Genomic DNA, 22,306 nt, shown 5'->3' with positions numbered 1-22,306 from the left:
AATTAAAAACAATGTTGAACGTTTCATGATTAATGTCATAAACTGAATGAATGTATAATGACATAAAAAACTATTATTTTATACAGGGAAATGTCAATAATTGACTTTAACAACTTTTGTTATTCCGTGTTAAATTGATACTCTCTGTATTCTGGTTTAGAAAAAACATGAATCACAATATCGTTCATCAATATTAACAGTTCAATTTTAAAGAACAAATTAAAATGATATTGTAATCGGTTCTTTGCTTTAAGAGCAAAATTTTTATTATTGTGGAATATCATTACTTTCAAAACGTTGCCATATTGTTATATTATGGAGGCGATAATTATCCATATTTAATTGTTAAAAACGAATTCATTTATTCGTTTTACAAGTAGAAAAAGTACTCATCTTATATATAACAGTGTATAACTTAAAATGTGAAGGCTTTTTGTTTTTCAAGATCAACTGTTGTTTCTCTTTTACAGTTTTTTTGTCTCTTTTTAACATATCGCCGATATAACTGTTGGAACTATATTTATATACTAATTTTTGTTAAGTGATCATAACAAAAGTATTTAACTTATTGGTTGAGATTCATACAATATTTTATAACATTATACAAGGATAATTCAGGAATAAATAAAACCACACCAAAAATATCATAAATTCATATATTTTTCAGATATAACAATAACATTCAATATAGTCTCGTTCGGTACTTGAACATCAAATATAAATAGAACCTTGATGATATCACCAATAAATAGATTTTAGACAGTTATCATTCGTACGTTAGTAAAGCGCAAAGGAAGACTACTATCATTGGTTCAATCAGCAAGAAGGCAGTAGTTCAAAAACCTTGCTGGCTAACATGGTCCCTAAATATATTATTTGAAATACGTATTATTTGATCTATTCGTTGTAAAAAGTGGAAAACGTTATAAGGCACGTGTAATATAAGTCTCCTGGATATAATATGCATGGCATAAATATTATATTTTTTGTTCGTTTTTTTTTTAATTTCGTAGTAACATTGTAAATTCGTATACTCTAAAGTATAATATAATAACATGTGAAAAATAAAATAATATTCGTAACTATATTCGAGTATGTGATATGAAGTTATTAGGTCATAAAGTGAAGGCGTTGCTTGTTCCCGATATCATTCCCATCCCATTTTCCGTAGCCTCAGAACTGGATTCTATACTTGCTAGAATCAGCCGAGCTCTTCGTCTCTCTCCCCAGGGAATTGCCGCGTCGCAGACCGTTTCCGTAGATCTTCGTCTTCGATGGCGTCGGCAAGGAACTGGCCGAATTCTCGCTCAGTGTCGATGCCGAGTCCCGTTCCCCCGCGCTCCCGCTTCGCGCCCTCGCCGAAGACTTACGTAGGCTCGCGGAACTTCCTCCGCTCTCGCTCAGTCGACCGTACTCTCCCAGCTTACGCGGCGGCTGGATGAGGGAACGGGCCGGGGAGGTGCGTCTGGAACTGGCGTTGGACGACAGCGAGTCCGCACCGTTGGAGTTCTTCCTCTGGGTCTCGCTGCCGGCGCCGCCACTGCCACTACCACCGCTCTCCAGACGATTGTATTCGCCCATACGCCGAGGAAGCCCGGATCGGTGGGAGGAACGAGGAGGACGAGGCAAGGAACTAGGAGATGGGCATACGTTCGTGGCGCCCTCTTGGTTATTGTTGCCGCCACTGTTGTCCGGCATGCGATTCTGTTGTGACGTACGACCTTGTTTCTCTAACAGAAGCATGTCGCCGTTCTCGTGACGATTGGATGGCGCGAAGAACGTGGAGGAACCAGCCTCGAAGGGCGATTGACGATCGTTCGGGGTACTTACCCCGCTCAGCAACGGTTTCGGTATTTTTCCTTTCCGTTGGGTGCCGATGGGGTTAAGTCCGGGGAAGCAGCATAATCCTCGCTGGAAATGTGCATACTTGAGATATGGCGACTGATGTTAATTAGAGTTTAGTAAACGAACAATCCAATGAATGGTGTGATATACAGCCTATCCAACAAAACAACCAATGCGCGTCATCAAATTTCAATTTTGGTTTACAACCTCTAATAATTATCCCTAACGTTTTGAAGAATTTCGCAGACATTTGGCAACATGGGCGACACCCACGATCTCTTTTTAACTCGAGTAAAATGAGAAGGAAAAATCCGCTCCGTGTTTTTAACGGATTTTACAAACTGCAATTAGCGTTATATTCGGCGTCATATTTGATGTACATTGGCTGTTTTATTAGACGAATGTTTTATTAGAAGTGTCAGTCATGCAAGCCTTGGATTATCCTTAATAAAAAGCGGCGTAAAATATAATGCTTTATGAATATGACGCGTTGTTTCGTACATAAAGTGAATTAAACATGATTTAAATTAAATATATTTTATCATAGGCAAATTTAGATACTCTTACATTAAGCCAGGACGTATTGTTTCTATTTGATCATCAAAGAATGCCGTTCAATAACCACCTCTAGATTTGGATATTAATGATATTGTTCTATGGGGTATTCTAGTATAGAAATTTGAAAAAATTGATATTTCTTCATATTTCCAAAACTTAATCCTTTAAAAATATGTCACATGGCTCACCAGACTATCTCTTTTTAACTCAAATAAAATGAGAAAGAAAAATCCGCTCTGTGGTTTTAACGGATTTTATATTTTTACAAACTGCATTTGGTGCTATATTCGACGTGCATTGACTGTTTTCTTAGACGGGCTGTAAGTACCAGTCGTGCAAGCCTTGGATTATCCTTAATAAAAAGCAGTTTCTATCTAATCAACAAAGAAGGTCATCACTATTCAAAAATCATCTATACTAGATTCATATATTAATATTATACTATGGGGTTGTTGGAAAAATTAATATGTTGTTTTATATTTCTAAAGCTGAGTCACATGCTGTTAAAAGGATATCTCAAAATCTAAATTAATTTTGGTGATATAGCTGTTTTAGTAATGTAACACCTAAAGCCGAAACTTTAAACACGATTTTCTCAACACAATTTTTTTCGTGATCTTTGAAATTATATCTCAAGTTCTACTGAAGTGGTTTACTTGAAATTTGATATGAGGCTATACATTTCTCTATCGTACTAAGTATAGCTATAAAATTTGGATCAAAACTTTAAAAAAACATTCGGAAAAGTTATATCCCCACTTCATCAGCTTGTAACCTTCTAGATTTTTAATTTTCGCACCTCTTTATTCTTTTGTGTATTCGTTAAACACTAATAAATATCTAGTAAAAATGGTAAATATATTGTTTGTATTTTTTAATTGCTCTTGAAAAAATACCTAAAATTCATGCCTTGCAAGTACTTATTTGTCATTCATTTTCTTCTCACCGCAATTCACAAGTTTATTATGTTAATAAATGCTTCAGTTTTGAAAAAGAGAACAAAGCTATAATAATTAAAAGAACTAATGGATAATTTAAAAAGAGAACTGATGAAAAGAGAACAGTCATGGAAATGTAAATATGATTACACATCAAAAGCTCTTTGAGTACAATAAACGTTTACATATTTCTGATAATTGACCTAAGGTACTAATCAGGATTTAAGTGTTTATTTGATTGAAAACTAACATCAAATGACTAATATTTTGATTTTAAGGACGCTGGATTGTGGGGTTTAATATATTCATATATTTTTAGAAAGTGATTTTAAATACAACATGGTCAGTCATTATTATGAAAACATTTAGAATAAATGATTTATAGTTTATATTATTCAACTATTATTATTATTATATTACAAAACTTACATAAAAAAATAGTTAATATTTATATTAGTATATATTATTTATATTAGTACCTACATTGGGTAGTTTAAAGATAACAAATATCTAAATCAAAACGAAATGTTATATGTTCGTATATTACTTACTAAGTTTTAATTATTTATTGAGTACTTTTCCTTTAGGATAGGCAATGATGAAGAATTATAGTATTTCTCAAAAAGAAACCATATATATTCATATATAGATGTTTTAAGGTAATCAAGTGTTAAAAAAGACATGATATCCTTAAACTGGCACTATGAACATTTCAGAACAATAGTGGTCAATTATTTTCGGTGAATATAGTCCCAATTGTTTTTTTTTTATTATTATTTCTCAGACAATTTACCATTTTAAATGTTTTGTTCATTAATTATATACTTCTTGTTCACTTAGCTCTAATAAAGGAATGAGATCTTTATAATATTGACAGTGTTTTGTGTAAGTATATTTGTGTTATGTAAACACACTATCTGAAAATTCTAACAATCTTTTATGTGATTTAAATTGGAAATTTTGAATATAATTTTAATTTAAACCTCATAATATATTTAGTAGTATTCATAAAAGATTCCATTTTTTTTTTGGTTATTAAATTCTTTGTACTCACAATCATTATATACATATACGTTTAAAATATCATCTGTTATAAAAACAGCCTAATATCAATAGTTGAATTTTGAAGATTATTACATAATAACAGATCAATTTAAAAGTCCTCAGCCTACCATAGTAAAACATTTTCTTTTGCAAAATTAATTTTTTTTATTCAACAACAACCTTCAAGGGTGATACACTGATTATAGCGACCGTCCAACTTATCGATAACATTTTTATAGTACGATATGTCCTTTGCTTCAAAATAGGCTTCAGTTTCGCCCATCACCTCTTCATTCGACGAAAATTTCTTTTGAGATCTGTGAACAGGAAATAGTCGCTGGGGCCAGATCTGGTGAATACGGTGGATGAGGAAGCAATTCGAAGCCCAATTCATGGATTTTTGCTCATCGTTTTCACTGACGGTGACACTTGTGACACGGTGCGTTGCCTTGGTGAAGCACCACTTTCTTTTTCTTCAACGCGGCCGTTTATCGGCGATTTCGTCCTTCAAACGGTCCAATAACGCTATATAATAGTCGCTGTTGATGGTCCTTCCTTTTTCAAGGTAGTCAATGAAAATTATTCCATGCGCATCCCAAAATACAGATGGCATAACCTTGTCAACCGACTGTTGCGTTTTCTCACGTTTTGGAGCGGGTTCATCATGTGCAGTCCACTCGGTTGACTACCGATTGGACTTCGAAGTGAAATGATGAAGCCATTTCACCACGTCTAAACTTAGCATACAATCCTTGGTTGTTTTTTGTTGCACAGAGCTTTCTCATACCAAAATATCCGTGAATGGTTGATTTTTAAATACCATTCAAAGTCATTTTGTGGATTTTTTAAATGTTTTCGTTTAGAATTTAAATACCGCGAAATACCTTTTTGTCCATTTTTGTTTCACAATAACAAAAGTTGTTTCACTCAAAAATGCTATAATTCACAAACTAATGATTGACAGCTGTCAAATTTATATACGCAGATTTTCCGGGCTAGGGCTAACTAAAAAACATTACTTTCTTAATTCTAGTAGTGCCATCTATGTGTCAGGCCGGGGACTGACAATTGACTTATTATGCACAATGTGTTGGCTCCTTTACACACAGAATTTTAATTCTTCATAAAAAAAAACTCTCAAAATAATAAACTCTGACTATTATTGCAATATTTTTGACTAATTGGATGTAAAAATTCTTGAAAAAAGACTTGATGTACAGAAGAAATCACATATCAAGACAACAGCTCAAAAAAATCGCCAAAATTAGTGAGTTAAAACATGACTTATTTCAAAATCTAGCTGATTCGCCAGATTTAATTCCCTCGGACTTCAGATCTTTCCTACACCTAAAAAAACTTTTTATGCGTGGTTTTCGTCAAACGAAGATTATAGTAGAAAGACAATTTTGCAAGTTTTTCTCAAAACAACTAGTACCTTTGTAAGATTTTTGCGAACTTATTGTACACCTTGCTTTGCAGATTGTTCCAAATAATTATTTCATCTACATTCAACTAAATATTATTGACATTTAAATATGATGGTTTCATTTGATATAACGGTCCTGGAAAAATAAAAACATTAACGACATTGGTACCAGTTGTAAAATAAACGGTGTCTAATATTTCACGAGAATTTACAATCATTGCGATATCAAAAACAAACATTAATACAAAAACAATAACAGCCTGTAGTAAAAAACATGTTTAATTCATTGACTAACCGGCGTATGAAATTTAATTATTAATGCAATTATTTCTTTGGTCTGCTAAATCCAATACAAATCATTGGTGATAATTAAATTCTTGTGGGTTTTTAGATTGTTTTTTTTAGTAAGAACTATTTCAATATATTTCTAGACAAAAAAGTTCTTTTAAACATTTTTTTTCTGTGAACACAACATCATTACAGAAAAGCCCTTCAATGTATTTGTCAAGATACTACAATACATAACTCCATAAGAACCAGTAGTCCTAACCTTAACTTTTAAAATGCAGGATGTGAAACAAGTTTATGACACTTTGGCATCTAGATCAAAAGTTATAGTGAAACGATTTTAGTTAGTTTCAAAACAATATATTTTGTCACGAGTCACTGAAATTGCCTTGGTAACTATATAGTCCAGTTCTAATCCTGAGTGACCTCAAAAGAATGATTTAGTGAAAGAAGTTTGGTTCAAAAGAAGTGATTGCATAAGTTGGAGCCTATTTTAAAAATTAAGGCGAATTGTTCTACAAAAAAAGGAAGTATACAGAATTAGTGAAGCATTGGACTGAATGTACCACTTTTAATAAAATTGAATGTTGACTAAAAGTTGTCTTATTAGTTATTTTCGGGACTTATTGACTGCTGTTATTATTAATGATTCAGAGTAATGGCTTAAGAGAGTATATTTTCGTTTAAATCATATCAAGTGTATGTTTCTACTAAACTATATTGCGCTTAAAGGAATTAAAGGAAAATGGGAAGAACAGGGTGATTGTGAAAAGAGAACACCGATAAACGTTGCGAAATAAAATAATAAAAGTGCACACACAAGGATAAAATAAAAAAAACAATTTATTTTCACATGCTATAAACACAGTACATGCAAAATATATATTAAAAAAAAAAGAAAAAAACTCATAACCGCTCCCCACCGATGATCGAAATCCAAAACGAGAAATAAATAAATTAAATCAGATCTAAAATGGATTCAGCGGTGAGATAGCGGCCTTTTAGCAGAGTAACACCAAATTCTAAACGCTTTTAAAGTAATTAAAAATAAAACGTTAGTCGTTTTATACACTAAGTCTCGTAACTATACATTCGATTCGATTTTGTAAATCCAAGAACTAAGATAGTCCAATTTCGATAAAAGAAAAAAACTATATTTATTAATTAGTAACTTATTGTTAGGAATGTCTAATACATTCAACATGAGCCATTGGTTGTCGTAAATCTGTTTTTAATAATCTGGAATGTATTTTATAATACTTTGGAATCATTGCTGATATTTGAACTGACTGAAGTGGTAATTTGAAAATTGATTGAAACACAAAAAATTTATAAAAAGAATAGCTCTTAAAATATTAATTTTCCTAATAAAGTTAATGAGAAAAAAAGAGAAAAAACTAAACATAAAAATAACTATAACATCTTTGGTACAGTATAAAAGAAAACTTGAAAAAAATCAGTCGTAGCTGGGTAGCAAACCAAATTTGAAAAAATGTGCATCATGCTTTAACACATTCTCCTTACAATGCATTTATCGTTGTTAATAAACGCAAGAAGGAATAATGTCCAAATTATTGACCGAACAATTGTTCCAAAACGGTTTCTTTTGAACCCTGATTAACAATTTGGTAACATAACCACCTGCACATTTTTTCCGCCTGTTCAAAACCCTTTGTCATCAGTAGAAGGTTTCGGCCTCTCCTACCTTGCTCAGTAGTTGAGTGTCCAAATGACTGTCGATCTCCTTCAAGGTCGGTTTTGACGTGTCGAAATTTTTGTTGGTGTCGTATTTCCCGTACGATGCCATATGGTATGTAGAATCATTGCCCGTGTACGAATTCCCTGAACCATAAGCTGCCGAATTCGTTAGAACACTGCTTACTATAAAACGAGATAATACAGAGTTAATTAAATTATCTTCAAAATTCTGTAATAATTTTATTGCAATAAAATAATTGATGAACTTAAAATGTAATTTAGCTTAAACCTTCTGTAAAAGGTACTTCCATGTATTCACTTTAAAAAGCATTTACTGAGAACATTTGGTATAAACTATAACATTGAAAAGATTTGGTCATCTTTCTGGCAACATCGCGACACCGTGTCAAAAAACCAATGCGGGTTTGTTTTTCGCACTTCTTGAATCTGTTGAAATCTTGTATCAATCAAGTCATGCTGTATCAATCATAAATAGCGGTAAGCTATGACACTGCGATGTGGCATGTGGAAAAATGGCAATTTTAGGCATTTTTAGTCGTGTGATAAGGGGTGTCGGCCACCGAGAAAATTATTGATATATCGATATCGATATTTTTGGCAGTATATATTGAATTTAATAAACCTTTACTATTTTTATTTAGTAGTTTATTAAAAGTAATTGAATGTTTTTTTATAATGCTTAATATATTTAATTTTTTTCGAAAAAATATCGATATATTGGTGAACAAAATATCGGCCAAAATATCTATATATCCTAGAAACAGTTGCTCCTGATTTATCAATTGCTAAGCTGTCACACAATAAAAGTAAGGTATCTTGAAAATTCAATGATACTAAATGGAAAACTGTTATTTCATATTGAGACATGTCAAAACCATCGAATTTAATAGGTTAGTTAATCTTATAAAAGATGAAAATTAAACTTGCGTGTTCTATTAATATATTAGCGATTTGCAACAAAGAAAAATAGTTTAAACTTGAAAAATTTTATATACAACACTTTAACATGTTTATGTATTAAAAGGTGGAAAAAGTTCCATTCTATTCAATGTTGGGTTAGTAATTTAAGTTAAAGTTATTTAAATAAGTTAATTTAATTAGCATATAAGAAAATAGAACATTCATTTGTTGAAATTTGGTAGTAGATTGGGAATTGCTAAAACAAATATTGACCAAGTCTTGGTGATTAGATTCCTTGTTTAAGAGGGAAACCTTTTTTATATTCATTTTCAGAGCATTATTTCTGTTTTTTATGATGCTTTCAAGTCATTATAGCATGATATTGAAACAATCTCAGTGAATCTTACACACCACTATCTCGAAACAGTATTTTGAAAAACTACTTATGCTGTAAATCAAAAATTCATGGTTTGATCGTATTCTAACTTAGTAAATCTAGAACTAGATATTTGATATAAATATTTTAAATTAGTAGTAATATTTACCTAGTTCCTCTCGGGAAACTGTCGCACCAAGTCCCAAATCTATATCGGTTCCAGCTAGACTGGCGTGTGGTGTATGATGGGGCGACCTCCCCAGCATCGATACGTCTTTATCGTACGTGTGTTTGTGCAGTACCTTGATCATCGCATCCTTTTCAGCTAACTTTGACTCCAAGTCTTTTACCCTGAAATATGTTTAAATGAGCCTAATTCACCATGTTTGTTGATGTTAAAAGCTTACCTCGATTCTAAATCGGCTACTTTCTTTTGAGCTGCGTGTACTTCATCCATATGTCGTATTTTTTCATTTCTGGCCTCGGCAATTATCTTCTCAGTCTCTTGGCTGGTCTTTTCTAACGCCGCTATTTTTGCGTCTCTAAATGATGATTATTAATACTACTGTTTAAAAAAAGGGTACAAACAACGTACTTTGGAATACTAGCGGCATCAATCGCAGCCTGCCTCAGAGCACTCTCCTCTAAGAACCTTTGTTCTAGTTTGGCACAATCCCCTTCCAATCTCATTATCTTCTCATCCTTTTCTCTGAGCTGTCTCTTCAATTCGGATGCCGACTCACTTTCCGATCCGTTAGGCGAGTCCCAGCCGCCTTTGCGCTCTCCTGAAAATGTTAACACTAACCAATAAAATTATAGTCTTGGTATGGAGTATATTAGAACATACCTTGTGCAGCTTTGGTACGTTGCAGCTCCCGCTCAAGCTGTAAGCGTAGTTTTCGTTCAGTTTCTTCGCGTCTGTCACTGGCTAATTGCAATGAATACAGCGCTCTTTGAAGTTGAGCTACTCGTTCAACGTAAACTTGTTTCTTTCGATTCTAAGATATAGTGTATCATTAACGTCTTGTTTTTTTTTTTACAAATAAATTAACTTACTTCCTCTTCAAGTCTTACAACATTACCCTGAGCGTTGGTTAGTGCTGTATCCAAAATATCGATGTGTGTACGTTGCTCTTGCAAAGTGGCTCTTTGGGCGGCTAATTCGATTTCTTGTCGCTCCTTTGCTGCTGCCAATTCCCTGTCTAATAAATATTAAATGTTGTAGATAGTCGATACCAGAACAATTGGTTATGAAAAGTCAGCCGCGTTTGGAGAAGAGCAACAAAGGTACTTTTTTAGATGATAGTGTTGGCAACTATATGAAGCTTCAACAGAAAATTTGAATATTGTTCAAATAATTTCGAAGATTTATTTCACTTGAATCATAGTTCACATATTTCGAAACTGTCCTTTTCGTTGGAAAAAATGTTCAAATAGTCGACAAAGTAACAAACAGGAATTCTTGCATTCTATCCATGATTGGACCGCTGACATTTGACCAGTACCGCCTATCTTTTCATGGCCGTTGGAATAGGCTACAAAAGGACGTTTTCCCTCCTACCATCTCATACAGTTCACATCTCTCTTATAATAATAATAGTTCTCTTCATATTTACGTATTTGTTGTATTATTCATTGTCTTACTTATTATATGTCATTGTCCTCGTTTATATTTTTATTATGAAATTATTTTGATATACGTTTCAAACCCGGTCGAGTATTTTCTTTCCAATCTAAATATCTAACATCAGAAGTGGGATACATGTTCACAATCACCGGCGCAGAAAAAAGACAGATATTTTCTCATGCAAACAGTATTTCTTCCATGAATAAATACCCAAAAGTATTCAAATAATTTTGGTTTGTTCATCGAAAAATTGCAAGTACTATCTGTTAATATTTTTAAAATACTCCAGAGTTTAGAAATTACTAATTAATAGTGGTAAGTTTTGAAATTAACTTTTGCTCCAATTAATCAAAGCATTAATTATTTTAATTGATACTGTAGATACTAGTTTAAAATTTCTCTGAAATAATTTTATCCACATTTTCCTTAAGTGCTAAGCCAAATCTATGAAATTTATATCAAACATAATCTTCATTATTCAATTTTAGTATATAGTCTTCAAGCGACACACATTGAAAGTTCAATTCAATTGTTTGTGTAATTGAACTATTTCAAATTCTATTCTATATTCAATTCTTTGATTTAAAAAATAATAATACAACCCTTCTGAATAAATAGCTCACAATGCCACAAACTTTATTATTAATAATACTATGCGACAATTGCTTGTTATTATTGTTTTTTTATTATATTATATAATTTGTAGGTTATGGAAGACTACTATTTCAACAATAATAATAATTTCTATTACTCAGCTTCTGTAGAATTTGTTGATAAAAATAATGTTCATAAAAATTAACAGATATTTCTTGTGCTTATCGTTTTTAAGCATTGTGGATCACTAACAATAGAATTATGTTGCCACTATATAAACTTAATATACTTTTATTCCGGCGGGAGTTTGCTATTATATCGAGTATTTCGCAGCTGATTATATGAATTATCTTATTTTTATTTTGCAAACAATATCAGAAACTCACTTTTATCACGTACTTAACAACATGACATTTGTTACCTCTCGTACTTGACACTTGTTATCTGTCAAACCTACTGCGATCGACTACGATAATAGGCAATTGTTCTCAAACCTGCACCTGTAGTGATATTCGAATAAAAAAAGATTTGGCTATTACAAAATGAAATGTGACGTTTATATGATCTTAGGCTAAAATTATTGCTATTAAGTTTCAATACGTTAAGAAGTATGGGTTCCTTACTTAGAAATATAACATATTTAAAAGATACGTGTTTAAAAATAAATATCACCCAGTTTTGGGGAATTGACTTTCTCTTATCAGTCAAATTTACATTTTTTATTATCATACACGTTTATCATATAAAATACATAAAAACAAAGCTTACTCTGCATGATTAATTGTTTTATTATTCCCTCTCTCTTGTTAAGCTCCCTTCTTAAGTTTTCTGGTCCATTTGCATCTGGCCCAGGGGATCTACTAAGTACTTGCGTAGATAACATATCGACCTAAATCGAATAAAATTTCTTTATGAACCAAACCAAACCTATATTGCGATAAAATATACCTGGTCTCTAAGTGTTCTGCTGAGGTCCTGATAACGTCGACAATCAGCTTGTAGTCTAGCTCTAGCTGCTCTTTCAAGCCTTTCCCTTCTGTCACAAGACTGTACTAATTCTTCATGAGCTTTGTGAACTTTTAAGATCTCTTGCTCCAGCTGAAAATAAACCCACGTATTTCTATCGGCACACAGTTGATAAGAATTAGCTATTACTTTATGAGTTTTCTCCACTCTTAGGTAACAGTTTTCGAGCTCATGTTTCAACGCGCTGTTTTCTTTAATGAGTATCTCTACCATCTCACTAGAAGACGACCACATCTCTTCGCCTTTAGATTCATTTTCCTCTCTTCCTTTGGTCGGCGGTCTGGGGGCCGAGACTCCTCGCTTGAAACCGGCGAAGTCCGTCTTACCGATCCCAATCGAGGTCAGATCAGGCTGAGATTTGGACAAAGCTAATTTTTCACTGTTTATCTTGTTTCTGTTGTGAACGGCAGCCTGTAGTGGGGACTTGTCAGCCCATTTAGTCGGGTATTCAGGAGGAGGAGGAAGATTGTGCATGTCAACATTCCCAGCAGTGTTACATGGAGAAGGAACTTTTACCTAAGTGAAGAAATTCGATCACGAAATGAAAATCACTTGGTATATGCAAACATTTCTCACCTCTTTAGCTAAGTGCTTTAAAACACTAGACTGACTCAGATAGTCATCAGGAATATCGGTTATCTCTTGAACACCTTAAACAAAAATACAATAAAACAAATATTTATTAATTATGAATTAAAATACCTGTACTAGTAATGGAGGGTGATGGCGAAGAAGAACTTCTCTTTTGACTTGGGGATAATTTCAAATCATACAAATTCGATTGTTGATGAATGTAACTGGATGTTGACGATGTGGGGCCAGAATTTCGACCTAGTAAAAAACAAATAAACATCAAAATATATGAATACTGACGGATATGACGCAAATTGATGACATCAACTTGGTAATATTTAGGAAAATATTTTCTTCTCCTGAATATTTTTATCACACGGTTATTAACTTATATGAAACAATTGTTCATAATTACTAAGAAACATTTGAGTGAATTGTAATTAGATCGGAGTATGTTGTATCCCAGTTATGAAGACTGAAGAGTCACTGGTTCTGTTCAGCAATCAAAATCATTGATACTTATTTTGTGTGCAGCTTTTAGTTTTTATTTCATCAATATGTTGTAGAATAACCAATAATATGATATATTAATTAATTAATTATTAATTTTAATTGATTATTGATTTTAATTAACAACATCAACATTGTTTAACAACAATAATAATTCAGTTATGATTAAGTCAAATAACTTCAAAAGTATTGTCAATAAATGGTTGGAATTAAATCATTAAATAACAAAAGGTATTTTAATTATTTAAGTTTTACTATGAATATGCATTAAACAATTTAGCAACCAATTAGATATTTAACCTGTTGATTCAAAACTTACATATTTAAAATACGTTATTGAATGCAAATTAAGATCAAACATTGTTACCTGTCCATGGTTCATCTCCAGCACTATGAATAATTAGGGTATTGTATGACGACGATGATACATCCAAAGAACTTCTGTTGGAAGGTAAACTATCCCTTAGTGAACTTCGATTACTGGCCTGCAAATTTTCTTGTCCTTGGGGCTCCTGCCTTGGGGTATGTCTAATAGCATACTTTTCTTCATTCGATAAATTTTCATTTGAAGTTGAGACATCGGTTTCGCTTCCACTTAAGCTCTGCGGAAAATGGCCTACGATCGAGATTTTTATTTTTATTCGAAAATTAAAAAACGAAATGATTCATCACATTACCTTGTGTTGCTCCGAGCTGGACAGGATACGGTCTAAACTGATTGGATGGTTGCATTTTTTTCAATTTAATCTATCAATGTCCTGGGAATATCATGAAAAACTGTAACAATAAACGCGAATAAATTTGCATTCTTTAATAAATATTCTTATCAAAATCGTCGTTAACCTCTTTGTATTACAAAAATAAAAATAGTTTTACTCAAGTTTGTTGCATAAGATAGAATTCTTGACCGAGACAAGGCAAATCATGGCCAAAGACTGGTTTATACTGAGTGATTCATAGTATAAACATGCTAAGGACCCGCTGTAAGTTGAACTCTTAAAAATACACACACACGCACACAATACTATTCATAAAAAATACCATAGATATCCTACCTAGTCGAAAGTAACCAACAACAACTAAAAACTCCCACTGACCGATGAGAAATCAAATTACGACATAAAATAACATCGGAATGTTATTATAATTATCAATAAACAATGAGTGGGAAAATATGATAAGAACATTCCTATTGAAATATTTAGCACATTCCAGTGAAGATAAGCAATGTGGAGTTATTTAAACAACTTATTATTTCCAATTAACTTTCTTAAAAGTAGAACAACACTTTATCGAAAGAAAATAATGTAAACTGTAGAGTTAACAAAAGATGCTAAAAATAAGTATTTTAGGATTTTTTTTGTTACAATACACGTTTATATATATTCTCTAAAAATATCGAGAATTTTTGTTAAGATTTCATAGTAGAAAGCGAGCAGTAAATGTACATTCCACAAATGCAATTTACTAGATTGATTAGGAATTATGAAATAGCATTGCAGGAATCCGAACGAAAAGAAAAAACTGAATATGTTCTTATTTTATCAAAACACCAGAGAAAATAAAACAAACGTCACGAATTAATGATAAACAAATAACGTAAACCGTACGAAAACATTCTACGCAACCAAAAATACCTTAATACGAAAATGTTCTGCGGCTATTAACAAATGCGAGAATCATTTAAATGGAATGCAGGAAAAGGAATGCGGAGTTTAGCAAAACGACTAGTACGATTCTAGAACTCAATTTTTGTTGTGAAACGTTTACACCTATGGATATATGTTAGACATATTTAAGTAAACTACTTACACGACGACTTAGGAGACATTTTTTGATGGCATCACGAATAAAAATATGCAATGTTTAGAAAAAATAAGATGTAATTAGATATCACAGCACCAACCTCACGCACACACCATTGGAACAACTGACGCGCATAGTTACGTGCGCAAGAAAGGTTAGGCGAAGTTATTTACACCAGATGGCGTATCGAATGTAAACAAAAACGAATAGAAATTACAGATTTTGAAAATTTTAGATTGGTGTCATCCTTTGTATTTTTTGTCCTTAATATTCCTATTGCCTTCAAAATATTTACGGGCTACGGAATACAAATTTTATTAAAACTAGTGGTATTTTATTCTGTTATTTTAACGGTAAACCTAAGTTACCTTGGAAAACAATTTTTATTTAGCAATTACTATTAAATTTCGTTTTATTTATAGACATACTCTTTTCAACTGATCTGATTGGTTGCATAATAAAGGTATAAAATTGATGTCACATAGATCATTTTTAACTGTTTCATTCAACTATACAGTTAAACATATAGTAATAGTTTCTTATTTAACTTTGTTTAATATACGATATATATAACTTGTGATTTAAGTATATATTTAAATTAAATATTAAATATACATAACCATTTAATATAATTAATAATAAGTAAGCAGTGATGATACCAAACCTTCGCATATTTTGTGTCCTCACAAATATTTCATGATAACATGGTTCATTAAATATTAATGAGTTGATTTATTTTAAATATTTTATCATGCAATTGTTTTTGGTCGTTTTGTGAAATATGTATGTATTAAATTATTTGTAACATGTTTATATTACCTTGCATGAAAATATATGTTCTAAAATTTTGAGATAATTAATTTAATCAATAAACCCTGTCGTATGTTGAGCTTATGACTGGTTAAATACCTCCACCATTATGTCAACAATGCCATCTTTATTAACTTATTATACATTCAAATACCATAATAAAGAGTTAAAATGTTGTTATAAGAACATCTAGTGATTACGAATGAAGTTTATTAAAATTATTATCACCAATAACTATTTATTACGTTCGCAGGATTAAAAGTTGATGCGTTACTAAAACAGATCCCTGTAATTCGAACAGTTCTTGGTAAGATCATTGTGGTTAGATGGCAAAAATCGCTGAAAGTTTTATAAAGTTGGTAAAAGATGGCGCGAGGTAGAATTTAATGGGATTAATATAGTTTATAATTAATTTGTTTAGATAAAATATTAACTTAAATGTGAGATGTAGGAGCTTTAAAGCACCAATTATTGATTGGCCGAGCTGTTTGTTTAAACAGGGTGCTTTTGGCGAAACGTTGCAAAAATAAATTAATTGGTTACACTTTCATTAATCACTCGTCAGGCTAAGGCCAAGAAGTAATTGAAATATCTCTCCTGGCAAAATATGTACATTTATTTAAATGTCTTATTTAGGCGGGCGGCATCTGTTTTGTCCCGGCAAAGCCTCGCTCATATTTCTTCGTTACCGCTAAAGCCCGAAATTATCAATTTAATTTCTTGTAGGGCGGAAAATAACAAAAGTTCCGTATTATTTTATAGGCGCGATGCAAATCGCGCTAAAAGGAACTGTCCCGAGACGTAATTCGTAGTTGTTAGAGTCCGCTCCGGACGTCCCATAAATTAATCTGGAAAAATATAATTCTGCGATTTAAATGTACCCTTATTACCATAATGCAAGAATTTATATTTAGACAGTATCCTAAATGTTTTTATGCTGTATTGAAATATTTTTGTGGTAAATAATTGCAAAACTTGAAATATAGTCATAGAGTAATAGAGATATAACTCAATAGGGGACGCGAAAAGTTTTGCTTTACCTAACATTCAGATGGGGTTAAATCGGCCATTCAAGTAATTTGATAGGTCGATTTAAATCTCCATCATAGGCACATGTAAGGAAGACATTTTGCTGTGAAGACATTTGATTGGCTCTTTGATAAAGTTTGGTACGTGACTGCCCTGACGTCACGCTTAATTAAAATTTAAATAAAACACAATTTAATTTCTGAAAAAAAATTAAATAAAATTCAATGAAAGAAATAAATATAATCTGTAAAACTGCAAAAATTAAGTATAAAATAAAAATATAGTGTAAAAATAGATATATCTATAAAACATAAATATTATCATAGACAAAGAACTTTGGCACAAATCACAATTATCTCTTCTGTTTTTTTCCCTTTTTCATATTTGCTTAGGGCCATCAATTTGGCAGAAACTGTTTTCTTATACTGGAAGAAAACTTTGAGTCTTTCTCTGTTAAAAATTATCTGAAATATCATTCAAAACTGTCCAATAAAAAGGTTTAAAATTTACATTTTTATAAAGATGCTTGGCAAAATATGTGCTTGTTAGTTAGTTAATTATAATTAATTAATTATAGTTAACTTTATAATTTAAATATACTAGCATAATATCGTCTTATAAGGACTGTGGCTTTTCCATCCAAATCATCTTGCACTTGTCACTTTTTATACTACTTAGCCATTATGTCTGAAATAATTTATACTCAGTTAACAAATATTTCACCTTCAAAATTGTATTAAAGTATATACAATATACATCATGCAGTAAATACAAATTCATACTTGTATATACAATTTCAGTCCTTATCATTGAGGGATGAATTGCCTAATGACTCCAAATATACATTGTGTGCCACCAAATAAAGGTAATATTCTTAATTTAAGGTTTTATTATGTCTACCTCATAGTGAAATTTACACATATACACTATTTTCTCTTGAGACTGGATATATCTTCTGGTGATTTTGGATCATTTTGTAATCGTTACAGAATTATAAATGTTTGAAATCTATTCACAAATCTATAAATAAAATACTAAAGCCGCATAAACATAAGAGTTTTATGTTTTAACTTCAAACTAGTCGAATTTCAATATTATTCGTATTTTCTTCCCTATCATAACTTTGTTTATGTTACCGGTCATACTTACAATAATTTTGATACTCTTTTAAAAAACGATTACACGCTACATATTATTTGAGCAATAAACATTGTTTTTTAGGAAAAGAACACTGTACGTACCGTCGAAAAATGATTCACAAAACATTTTATTTTGACATGACATTGTGAAAAGCATGGTCATAAACAAAATAATATAAGGTTCCGAACCAAACGATGAGAACCGTCAAATGATTTTTGGAAGCTGAAACTTACCGACACTTCACAAATAATGTAATCAATCGCAGCCTCTCTGTTCAAGAAGAATCCGCCAGAGTTATGCGGGGAATTCAGGTAGGTGACCGTTTCAGATTTTCGCATAGAAATTAATTATGCGACAGCGGGAATGTTTGGTTACGGGAATAATAGGAAATTTATGGATCGCGTCTTCCAGGCGTTCGGTAATGCCCGCGAATCTTTTCTTCTTGTGTTCATCGCTATTGGTAACCGCAGGCGGCGTTGCTGGTCGCATAACGTTTTCGGGTCGGTATTTGTTAAACAAATGCCGATTGGAGTGGGTGCGGTTAAGTGCATAAAAATGTTTAATTTGGTAGGTGTTATTTGGTTAATTGGTTAAGTGACGATCTGTTAGCGGTGCTATTTGCAAGATTCGACTACTGACGTTCCAACTGCCTTTTTGCAATTATATAGTCTATTCAAAGTTTTTTAGTAATGCGTCATAGATATTTGTGACGTCGAAACATTGAGTCATAACTCTGAGTTTTAGTCCAGTTTGGCTTTGACATACAAGAAAATTCTAATCTAAATAAAATAGTTGAACAAAATTGTTATCAAATATAATTTATTTTAACATTATAGTAAATTTAATACATATATTATCGAAGGACTTAAAACTACAATTAAGAACACAGGTATAACAGTTTGTAGGTTAGATTTGTTTTGTTTGCATTGAACCCTTTTCCACACCACCCATGAGGTAGAGTTTATAGGCGCGTTTTTTTATGTAGTGGTATCCCCCTGGAGGGATATCTAATCCACTAATTAACAATTGTATATCTGAGAAACATATTTTATTTTCATTCGAGAGCATATTTACCTCTTTACGTTTAGTTAAACGATTACACGGTACATATTATTTTAGCAATAAACATTGCTTTTTAGGAAAAGAACACTACACGTACCGTCGAAAATGATTCACAAAATATTTTATTTTCGCATGACATTGTGAAAAGCATGGTTATAAACAAAATAATATAGGGTTCCGAACCAAACGATGAGAACCGTCAAATGATTTTTGGAAGCTGAAACTTACCGAGAAGCCCCACTAATTGATTTCGATCACCGCGAACGGAGAGATTTTGGCCGAATCCATACCGAATCTTCGCGCAGACCCGAACGTTCGCTCCGTGCAATTCTGTACTCACCATTAGATGTACTATAATTTTGAACAAATTATAGTTGAAACCAGTATTTTTGTTTCATTATAATATTAGATTAGAATTTTGTTATATAGTCTATCTAAAGTTGCTGTAAACACACGTCAATTAATATAGAATTTAACATTTTTAACAGAGTTCAAAAAAGGAGAAGGTTCAATGTTCAACGATTTCGCCGCCAATTGTGGACTGATTTTCGAAATTCTTTTTTTATTCGATAGAGTGCACTTCCCAGGTGGTCCCATTGGAACCAAACCAGGATCTCATGGTGGAATCTGGAGAAATCGATACAATCTTAAATAATAACACAACTCCTCAACGATTAGGAGTTAGAGGATATTTCTTTGAATATTATGGAGACGCACAGATAACTAATTGTATACTTTGAAGTTATTTAGGTAAGCTGATGATGAAAGCAAGGATTGGACCGCTATATCTTTCAGGGGGTTTTTGAGGAGTTTTTAGTAAGGGTCTGCTTACCAAAGACGTTCAGTTTGCTTTTAAAGCATTAACGATATCATATGAGAAGCCGTAAAAATACTGCAAGCAACTGTCTCTATGGTGTATTGGTTAGAGCATTCAGTCCACACGCGCAGTTCGTGGGTTTGATTCCCGGCGGGGGCAACGACTCTTTGTGGTTAATCTAGTTTGGTTGGAACATTGGTCAAATCACCTAGGCTGTATAGCGGATCACGTGGCTTGAAGAGTTCCTTATTTTCAATCATTGTCTCTTTATTCCTGTTTTTCCTTATACGGGCTGCACCTTTACTTGGTCTATCCACTGTAATAATTAATAAAATAAATACGTAATATATTTTAGTAATACCTAACACTAGAAAGAAAAAAATAAAATATTAAATAAAAAAAATTAATCCGACTTCAAAAAATAAATAAGGAACTCACTATAAAGTAAAAAATAATCAAACTTTAAATAAAATATGTACATAACAATTTCTTATGTACATTTTATTGGAGCTATACAAATATTACTAAAATAATATACGAGGGTCACTATTTATATTTCGAGAATTGGCAACACTGTTGTCATGTGAGTCTATCTGACGGTTCCATCGTAAAGTTTGACATTTTTGACGATATACCTACTAAGAACATTTTGTCGCACGGACGCTATTTGTTTATTTTATATTTAGTTGAAAGTTTCGTCTTAGCAAAAAATGGAACTGAATCATGAACATTTTCGTGCGATGATTTTTTACGATTTTCGACATGGATTATCACAACAAGAGTGCATCAATCAATTTAATTAGACTTTTGGCATCCGCCAAAGCAGCCCTGGTTTGGCACCCAATGACTTCTTTTTGTTCCCATCTGTAAAGAGTAAACTGCGTGGTCAACGATTTTCATCGCCCGAAGGAGCCATTGAAGCGTTCAAAAATCATGTTTTAAAGATACCTTATTCGGAATAGAATAAATGTTTTGAAAATTGGTTTAAGCGTATGCAAAAGTTTATCGATCTCTGTGGCGAGTACTTTGAAAAACAATAAAAATATATTCGCAGCTTAACTACTTGTTTTTTTTCCTATTCCCCAAATATAAATAGCGATCCTCGTATTAATGAATATAACTTCTCTAAAACGTTTTCTACATAGTTGTTCGCCTAATACCAGATTAGATCGAGAGAAATATTTACCCAAAGCGTCGCGATATATATTGCAACATCGATCACAGAGCAGGAATCCAATGTATCACGAAATAAAACAATTATCCGGCGGGGACAATGAAGATCGACCTGGCGCCGACGACATAAATCACAAATAATGTAATCGCAGCCTCTCTGTTCAAGAAGAATCCGCCGGAGTTATGCGGGGAATTCAGGTAGGTGGCCGTTTCGGATTTTCGCCTAGAAATTAATTATGCGACAGCGGGAATGTTTGGTTACGGGAATAATAGGAAATTTATGGATCGCGTCTTCCAGGCGTTCGGTAATGCCCGCGAATCTTTTCTTGTTGTGTTCGTCGCAATTGGTAACCGCAGGCGGCGTTGCTGGTTGCATAACGTTTTCGGGTCGGTATTTGTTAAACAAATGCCGATTGGAGTGGGTGCTATTAAGTGCATAAAAATGTTTAATTTCATAGGTGTTATTTAGTTAATTGGTTAAGTGATGATCTGTTAGTGGTGCTATTTGCAAGATTCGACTACTGACGTTCCCACTGCCTTTTTGCAATTATATAGTCTATTCGAAGTTTTTTAGTAATGCGTCATGTATATTTGTGACGTCGAAATATTGCAATGTTGCCACATTAACTCTGAGTTTTAGTCCGGTTTGACTTTGACATACAAGAAAATTCTAATCTAAATAAAATAGTTGAGCAAAATTGTTATCAAGTATAATTTATTTTAACATTATAGTAAATTTAATACATATACTATCGAAGGACTTAAAACTACAATTAAGAACACAGGTATAATACAGTTTGTAGGTTAGATTTGTTTTGTTTACATTGAACCCTTTTCCACACCACCCATGAGGTAGAGTTTATAGGCGCGTTTTTTTATGTAGTGGTATATGCCTGGAGGGATATTTAATCCACTATATCTGAGAAATATATTTTATTTTCATTCGAGAGCATATTTACGTTTTTACGTTTAGTTCTTGTTTCCTTGGATGATGTTTTTACTTGTCAAGTCATCTTGGTATCACTGCATATATTATTTCTTCTGC

The 22,306-nt window shown here is 32.4% G+C and overlaps 1 protein-coding gene across 5 annotated transcripts; it reads right to left on the bottom strand.

The window, feature by feature from the left end:
* Positions 1–642: 642 nt before the first annotated feature.
* LOC143189963 (uncharacterized) lies at positions 643–15,377 on the bottom strand. 5 transcript variants are annotated; one of them, XR_013004124.1, is made up of 16 exons: positions 15,237–15,377; positions 14,102–14,201; positions 13,792–14,040; positions 13,044–13,172; positions 12,918–12,991; positions 12,471–12,857; positions 12,264–12,413; positions 12,084–12,204; positions 10,151–10,296; positions 9,942–10,092; positions 9,690–9,879; positions 9,502–9,636; positions 9,264–9,445; positions 7,805–7,980; positions 1,056–1,911; positions 643–950 (listed from the first exon to the last, which is right to left on the bottom strand). XR_013004124.1 is itself a non-coding variant. In XM_076393983.1 (15 exons), exons 2-15 carry the CDS (start codon positions 14,154–14,156, stop codon positions 1,174–1,176), a joined length of 2,883 nt encoding a protein of 960 aa, XP_076250098.1. In that variant the 5' UTR covers positions 14,157–14,201; positions 15,237–15,377; the 3' UTR covers positions 643–1,173. The 5 variants fall into 5 exon arrangements, 3 of the variants coding, with proteins under 3 accessions (XP_076250098.1, XP_076250096.1, XP_076250097.1); XR_013004123.1 differs by having other exon boundaries at positions 9,690–9,894; positions 15,237–15,373; XM_076393983.1 differs by having other exon boundaries at positions 643–1,911.
* Positions 15,378–22,306: the final 6,929 nt, after the last annotated feature.

This window comes from Rhynchophorus ferrugineus, unplaced genomic scaffold (genome assembly GCF_030347505.1).
Source record: "Rhynchophorus ferrugineus isolate W39M unplaced genomic scaffold, kcgeb_rfMv2 rfM2, whole genome shotgun sequence".
Taxonomy (NCBI): Eukaryota; Metazoa; Arthropoda; class Insecta; order Coleoptera; family Curculionidae; genus Rhynchophorus; species Rhynchophorus ferrugineus.
This window is presented reverse-complemented; position numbering and strand designations above follow the sequence as displayed.

Excerpts from the sequence above, each read along its gene's own strand:
- LOC143189963 (XM_076393981.1), bottom strand. The coding sequence starts at position 14,156 with ATGCAACCATCCAATCAGTTTAGACCGTATCCTGTCCAGCTCGGAGCA. Across the intron at positions 12,858-12,917 it reads TAAAGCACTTAGCTAAAGAG|GTAAAAGTTCCTTCTCCATG; the intron begins GTGAGAAATGTT and ends TTCTTCACTTAG. Across the intron at positions 12,205-12,263 it reads GCAGAACACTTAGAGACCAG|GTCGATATGTTATCTACGCA; the intron begins GTATATTTTATC and ends TATTCGATTTAG.